General features: G+C 33.3%; 1 protein-coding gene across 2 annotated transcripts in view; it reads left to right on the top strand.

Annotated features, from left to right (window-relative positions):
* Positions 1-6,061, top strand: part of LOC150103536 (intraflagellar transport protein 74 homolog) — a 124,275-nt gene extending 118,214 nt beyond the window's left edge. The window contains exons 9-10 of one of the 2 annotated variants that reach the window (XR_016548786.1): positions 4,712-5,462; positions 5,714-6,061. Coding sequence is in view for 1 of the 2 variants with exons in the window: in XM_090397652.1 (XP_090253778.1) it covers positions 4,712-4,963 (252 nt within the window). In the remaining variant the exon portion in view is untranslated. Of the gene's footprint in view, positions 1-4,711 lie in introns of both variants that reach the window. The other variant, XM_090397652.1, reaches the window with a different exon arrangement.
* The last annotated feature ends 2,518 nt before the right edge of the window (positions 6,062-8,579 follow it).

Genomic DNA, 8,579 nt, shown 5'->3' on the forward strand with positions numbered 1-8,579 from the left:
TAATATTTTTTGGATTTTTTTTTTTGGGGGGGGGGTAGCCATTAAGCTGAGAAAGTGTTGAGGATGTGATTTAGTTCAGTGTTTAGGGCCAGGTCGTTTGAAAAGATTAGTTTAGCTCTGTTGTATAGTGTTTTCACCACTCCATATTGTTGTGAGTGGGGGTGGTAGGATTGTTGGTGAATGTATCTGCCTGTATGGGTGGGTTTTCTGTAAACTGAGAAAACCAAGGTTCCATTAGGCTGGCGGGTGACTAGTGTGTCTAGAAAAGGGAAGCTGTTGTTTTCCTCTTTTTCCAGGGTGAACTTGATTCTGGGGTGTTGGTTGTTTAAGTGTGTTAAAAAGGAGAGAAGTGTTTCAGAGCCATGTGGCCAAATAGCGAACACATCATCAACGTAGTGAAGCCATATGGTTGGTTTTTGTGGGGCAGAGGCCAAGGGTGGGGAGTGTGGTGAACCCATGTGTCATTGTCTTTAGAATTACAATAAGAATTATGAAGAGCACTCTGCTGAGGGAAGGACATCAGAGATGAAAAGCGAAAAAGATTAAATGGTTAAATGGCTATATTAATTCTTTTGTCATTTTTATTGGCTGAAAACTGGGGTAATTTTAATATTGTGGAGCTTTCAATTCTCCAAAATCATATAGGGACAATGGATGTTTATAGAGTTGCTATCACTTCTTATAGCTATGATTTATGGAATCTGTAAATTAATTTTGTTATTTTGAAAGTCTAGGTGGTGACTTTCTCAATTTTGGGGATATGATTTTTTTCAAATGTGCCGATTGCAGTTTTTGGTAATAGAAATTGCAATTGCAATTTCCAATAATAAAATTTTTATTATTTTGGTTTTTATTCTTTTTATTTTTGATACTATTGCTTAGGTACTCGGGAACAGTGATATTACAGTTGTGAAAGGGCTCTTGCAGGCAAGACCATAGAGTTCTAATGGTTGAGCTTGTATAAATGACATTATAATTTGGTTGGCAAGGGAATCTGTATATTGCATTGTGGTATCCAAATATTTCTTTGCATTTACGAATTTTAGTGGGTTTCAAGTAGTAGTAAAGGCTAATTTGTAGTCTGTATGTTTATAAATATAGGTATACTTATATAATACAGCCTTATATACAGTGTATTCTGAATATAGGGTAGTTTATTATTTTACATGAGGACAGTTTTCTTTGATGGATGGATGGTTAACTGAATCCTGAGCCTCACGTAATTTAACATGTTGGATATTCTCAGTTTTTGAAAATGTGTGTTAATTTTTTAATTTCATGATTGAAATGTCTGTTGTTGGTTGAGAATTTGTATGCACTGAACTGAGAAAGAATGACTGATTTTTGTTTAATGGAATATGGATGGCAGAAGTTGAAGTTCTGGTAGTTCCTGATATGTTTGTTTATTTACAAATTACTTTAATTACTGATTAAAGTTAAATTTACAAAGCTTATAGATTTCTTAACTTCTGATTCTATGGTAAATTTAAGTCTGTTATTGAAATTATTGACCTATGCCCAAATTGAGAAAGCCACCATCCTAGACTTTCAAAACAACAAAATTAAGTTATGGATTTCAGAAACAATAGCTATAAGAAGTGATAGTAGCTCTATAAACATCCATTGCTTGTATGTGATTTCAGAGAATTAGAAGCACCACAGTATTAACATTTGCAGCCAATAGATAAATTGCAGCCCCAAGTTGCAGCCAATGGATAAATGACTAAAGATTCAGTATAGCCATTTAAGTGAACTACACTACGTGTTTTACTTTTTTATCTCTTACTTCCTTCCCTCAGGATATCGCTTTTCATAATTCTGAAGACAACACCACGTCGAAATGTCTCGTACACCATAATTATGAGATATTTTATTTATTCATCCTTTTCTTAGGTTTTAATTATTTCTCCATATATTTTAACTACTTTAATCATTTACAGTTTATCATTTTTAATTCATTACTAACTTATGGTTGTTTAGTTCCCTCCTTTAAAATAATAAGTCTTTAAAATAATTTATCCATACACCATAAACATAGCGCAATTGGAAGAATAACTGTACATTGCACCCTTCGATTGGAATAGGCCTAAGTTCGATTCTCGTCGTGACGGGAGGAATCTTTATGTGGACTTTTTCAATCAAAAGTGAGTTAGCCGATCTCATACTGAGGTAGCAGGGTTTTTTCTCCTGGAAACTCAGGTTTTTCATCCCGCATACAGACAAATTGGCCCTTCAGAACACGCACAATTTACAGACAAAAAATACTAGTTGTGGTGGGCAGTAGATGGCATTGATAGAGATGATTGGTAGTAGAGCTTCGGTGTAGTGGTGGAGATAGTTGTATAGTAGGTGTCCTCCCACAATGAGTCTTCGGACTCCTTGGAGGTGTCACAAATAATAATAATAATAATAATGAAAAAAAGTATGACATACTGCAGTACCACTCTAAGTATAATTTCAAGGTACATTTTAAAGGCATTATCTATTGTTGATTTAATATAATTTAATGCAAATTTCACAAATAGTTTTAATCACAGGTCTAAGCCAGCAAGTTTGAAACCTGAACCAAATAAGTGTACTCTGTTATATTGATTTGAAATTAGATGAGTTTCATAAGACTTCGTTTTAACAGAGCATACTGAAATATAACTAGCATACTAATATAGCTACTTATTTTTAATTTTTATACATTTGGGTAACATCTTTAGCATTAAGTTACAGTCAGATTAGACAAGAGAACATTCAGAATTAACAGACAAAAATCTATTAGTGTATGGAGTGTATTAGTGTATATTAATACATGGAGGTGTTACGTCACGTACTGGCCCTGTTATTATTAGTTATATCATTTACTTATCTCACTTATTCTCGGCTATTCCGTTGCCGACAAATTTATATTCTTTTAAGTCGACTGCGCCAGCCAGCAACTGAATTCTGACACACACAATTTAAAACTACTGAAAAACAATATAGGGATCAAGTGGTTTGTAGTCGTGGTCCCCCTTTCTTAGTTGCTAATGGATTTCCCTACTAACTCATGCATGGTCCGAAATTTAACAAGTGGTGACTCAACTCTCAGATGAATGACAGACTCATGAGGTTTGAATTAAAGAAATACATTTATTTAGACGAATACATATATACACTTTAGTTAGAAATTTCAATTCTAAAGAGCCTGAACTCCACCCCCCCCCTCTTAAATTTACATATCCAAAAAATTTACTCTAAAGTCTTATTCTAGCGATCTCATACTCTTCTTTGTGTAACTATGTTCAGGCCTGGTTAATTTCTACTGAGTTGCTCAGTTCATATATATAGGAATAACGCATATACATAGATACATTCTACAATCCTAATCTCCGTCTTGCAAAATTCACATGAGACAATATCTCTCTTATGTTCAGGCTTTATCCTCACCCAAAATTCAGTTAATATTCAAATTTAAGTTTAACACAATGATATAAATGTTTCTTCCAACATAAACAGTCCGAAACCTTGGTTCCCAGCTCAGCTTAAGCTTAGGGAGTCACTTGCTCTTTAGGTGTAGACAGAAATGTCCAAAAGAAAACAGTTCTTTAGATACAAAATGGAAGTTGGCTATATGGAGCTCCTTAACGTTCTGTTTCTTATACCCTCTTTGGTTATTATTCAATTTTAATACGAAAGCTTGCACCTTACCGTTCTTGCTTTTCTGGTAGTTATTGGGACTTCCTTAATTAGACTTACGGGTTTCCTCACTGTATATTTCTTATGGCGTCTGCGACATACTTCTATTCTTTTCGAAAGAGGTTCACCTCTTCACTGATTTATACGTTGGCATGGCTAACCAACGGCTCTTTTCTGGAACTCTGGCCGCATTCCTCAGTTGTGGCTACGGTCGACGTGGCATGTACAGCAACGGGAGAATGTTGCTGGGCTCAGTGGCAAGCTTCACAGCTATCCAGCACTTGGATCAGGAACCAGGAACAGAAAATAAGAGAGCGATTGAATTCCGTGCCGAAACCTATATAGTTAATGTGAGCGCCCTCTCTTGGTGACTACGTCATGCATATAGCGGCGGCCGATTGGTCACCGCAGCTCCGAACTGTTTTTGACATGGCCCAATACATATATCATCTTATATATACATCTTTCAGCATTTATACATAATCTTCCTTTGTTAAATAATCCACAAACATTATCTATTTAAATTATGGGTTTCTCAAAAATTACTTAATATCTACTAGAAAAATGGTTATACACAGTTCTGAGTTACCAAGATGCACATTTTCTTCTGGAAGCATAAGCATGTCCATATCCATGGTTTTTAACGTTACCTTATGTTGGGTCGGAAATAGGATGACTCATAAAAGTGAATTGGCACTTTTTCCAACACAACAGAGGATTAAGTGGTGTGTATGGTGAGTCGTGTGGTGTCATGCATGCCCGCCTGCAATGAGACTTCATACTCCTTGGAGGCATCAGATAATAATAATGTTTAATTTTGGACATGAGATGGTTTTACAGTTTCTGCTTTCCTCCAGTGATGCTTTCATATATTAAATTTCATTAATGTTTTACTATTAATGAACACATAGCTTTTATGCTCATGGATAATAAGATCAGTTTTTCATTTATTGCAGTCAGAATTTTGCATATCATTTCCTTAAAAATATTGATTTAAGCAAGGTTTTCTCATTTCATTAAAAATACTGTTGTTTCCTTTTAACAGGTAGTAAATGAGTTAGAGGCCACATCTGAGTCTTTGAAAAGCAAGCTGAATGACAGCGATGCTTATATTCAGCTTAGTAATTTGGAACGTCGATGGCAACATCAGGAACAAAATAATTTTGCCATAAAAGAATTTATTGCTACAAAAAGAGCTGAAACAAATTTTTCCCCAATTAAAAAGCTAGTCAGTGTACAGATATCAGAATTAAACAAGTTACTGCAAGAAAATTTATCTAGAGGTACACATGGTTGAAATAAAGATTGGCAATAATTTTTATTTGTTGAACAAATACTTCTAACACATGCTGACTGCATCTTCTCTATAATGATTGTAAAGAAATACCAAGGTCATTGTAAATCTGTAAATTACAACTAATTTAATTTTGTACAGTATTGATTTTGTTGTTGCGACACTATTATTGTAATATACATTTATATTTAAAATATGTGGTAGGCTAAGTCTTATTTAAGGTTTATTTACATCTCCATATGTATTTAATATATGAGCACAAGTTGCACACAGATACCAAAATGATTTTTTTCATTTTTACTTTTGTTGTTTATTACTGTTACAGATTATTAAAAATAACAACAAAAAAAAAATTTGCTCAAATTTGGCAGTATTTTTTAATAAATTCATTCCATTAGATACAACCTGGACATCTTTGTTGTTATTTTATGCTATTTTAAATATGTGGCATGCAGGCTGAATCAGAAGAATCAGTATGATGTGGTATGACAGATATTTCCAGGTATAGCAGTGTTTAATGAAAACAATTTTTCTTGAAAAATTTTTGCTAACCATCTTAAAATTTGACATATGACTTTTATGTAAAATTTTAAAATATTTACATAATATATAAAAATAAAAGAAAATAAGTCTTCTAACACCTTTTTTTGTCCTCCCAAAGAAAGCAATCTCATTTAGTCCATTAGGACTAAATAAGTTTTATTTTAATTTTTGAATTAATGTTAAACTGTCTCTCATATTCTTCAATTTTAGTTGCTGACTTCAATATATAGCGACTTAAATATAATCCTTCAATCACAGTCTTCAAGCGAAGAAACCTATGGCACAAGCATCTCTAAACAAACAATTAAATATAATGATTCAGTGTTGTGAAAGGTTTGCTATATTGAATTTCCATTAGAATACATTCATGTGGTGGAACTTGAATCCAGGAACTTTTCCGTAGTTTATTATAATGAGCAAAATATATAGTAATGATGGTTCCTGTAATGAAAGTTCATTATCTATGGCATATTATTCACTGAGTATATGTTTATTACATGTCAGGTTCATGTATGTATCTTACATTTATGATTTTGAATAAATTCTTCCCTTTTAGTACTTTTGTTGTGATTATGAACAGCTCTACTTAAATTTGACTCCCTCCTTTCAAAAGGAATATGTCAGGAAGATAAAAAAGAAAAGCTATTTTGAACACTCTTCTTTATTTCAGTATAATGGTTCATAGAGGTGAGAAAATGGTTCTGAAAAGAACCATTTTCTCAACTTTGTTTTCCACCTGTTTTTCATTTTTAAAATGGTTGTCCTTGAGATATACGCAGCTTAGGAAATAACCAAAAGTTCATGCTGCCAAGGCAGTAAGGAACAACTTCAAAGTGTCTGATTATTTCCTAAATTGAAGATAATAGAAACAGTATATCAACTTAAAGTAGACACTTCAAACTAACTGTTTTTTTTTTTATTTCATTGGCACATCTCTTGAGTGGGGAGTTTAGAATTGATCTATTACATTCAGAATGTCCCTTGTATATATTCTAATTATTGTGAGGATTTTTGTTGTTTATGTTGTAATGAAAATACATATAAACATATGATCGATATAAATAGACATGGTTGTATCAAAAATAGCAATAAATGCAGAAACAAAAAGGAACTGTAAACAAATATTTTATTAGAAATTTATTTTTTTACATTAAACTAATTGCAAATTATATGAAAAAGAACATGAAATTTCTAGGATGTAGAGAAACAAAGTAGAGGTGAAGAGATAAGATACATCCACATTGCAGCCCCCCCCCCCCAAGTCTTCCTTCTTCATTTAGATTGTGATGACAATCTAAATGAAGTCAATTTATTTTCCTGAAGAGTAGGGGAGGGGACTAGTATTTAGTTTCCATTGTGAAACAGTATTTGCCTCCCTACAAATTGGCATTTTGAAACCTCATTGGTTATGCATTGTAATTATAGTATTATCTGAAATTGCCATCTAATGCTTTCTTAATGATTTATCTTTTATCAGAAGAAGTAATTGAAATAGCATTCTTGAATTAGCATCTTTCTTCTTACTTAAAATATATTTTGTATTTCATCATTTCAGTTAATTGAGTTCATTTATTGTATTGAAGTGAGCAGTCATGTTTGCCATTACCATTGTGTTCAGCACAGATAAATATTGAAAGATTTTTCTCATAGTATTATGATTTAAATTTAAATTATAACTGGCAATAAATCATCCTATTTATAGTGTTTAGCATGAGGTGTTTTATCGTCATCATCATCAAATTCCTGCCATGTACCCACAAAGGGTGTACAGGATATGATAGTACTACATGAAAAAATTATATCATTATTAACTTCCTATCTACAATTTTCCTCCAAATCAGTCTGTTACTTGTCAAGACTCCAACATTATCAGATCTTATATTTCTATTGTCTAAGGCACTTTGTACCGTATCAATCCACCTATATCTTGGTCTTCCTCTGGGTCGTTTTCCTGCCAACCTGGCAGAGAACACTTGTTTTGCTAATCTTTCCTCGCCCATTCTGTTTAGGTGACCATACCACCTGAGATTAGCTCTGCTAACGCATTCCTGGATGCAGACAATGTCAAGTTCTTTCCTAATATCTTCCTTTTTTAATATGATATTGCCATTGATGCCATCTGTTCACGCCTATAATCTTTCTCAGGACTCTCATATCTGTGGTCTCTAGTCTTTGGTCAAGTGTTTTACTTCTAACCCAACTCTCAGATTCATAAGTTAAAGCTGGTTTGAACACTGTCTTGTATACAGCAAATTTAGTGTTCTAACTAAATTTCTCTAATTTCTCTAACATAATTTCTCTCTTATTCCATATGAATTTATTCAACTGACTTCCCACCATACCAGCTTTGCCGATTCTGTTGTCTATTTCTATATTTAATTTACCATCTTCAGTAAAAATCGTGCCTAAGTAGCTGAAATGTTTTACTTGTTCCACAGGTTCTCTATTCACAACACAGTTGACATTTTCAATGATTCTGCCTATTTTCATTGTCTTTGTCTTTTTATTGCTGACCTTCATACCATATCTATTACAACAGCTATTCAATTTAGTCAGAGAATCTTGCAGACTTGTAGCAGATTTACTTAGAAGTATAACATCATCCGCATAAAGCAAAGAGCTGACATTAACATCTCCAATTTTGATATCATGTTTAATACCACTTTCCTTCATAATGTGATCCATTATAGATAATGAATAACAGAGGGAATAATGTATATCCTTGTCTCACACCAGATTTAACATTAAACCATCCTCCTGTACTTCCTTCAATTCTAACTGCTGACTTACAACTCAAATAAAGACTAAGTATTGCTTGATATAATGCCCCATTGACACCATATAACTGTAGCGTATTGAATAGCTTCTCTCTTGCCACCTTGTCATATGCCTTTTCCAAATCGACAAAACTTAAATACAGATCTCTGTTATATTCCCATGCTTTCTCGACTATTTGTCATAAAGTGAAGATCTGATCCTGACAGCCTCTATTTGACCTGAATCCAGCTTGTTCTTCACCAAGCTTTTCTTCCACAATTCTTCTCAAAGGTTTCTCAAGTATACTTGCATAGATTTT

Source organism: Typopeltis vanoorti, chromosome 9 (genome assembly GCF_054136105.1).
Source record: "Typopeltis vanoorti isolate ZY-2024b chromosome 9, IOZ_Tvanoo_1.0, whole genome shotgun sequence".
In the NCBI taxonomy this organism is placed as follows: Eukaryota; Metazoa; Arthropoda; class Arachnida; order Uropygi; family Thelyphonidae; genus Typopeltis; species Typopeltis vanoorti.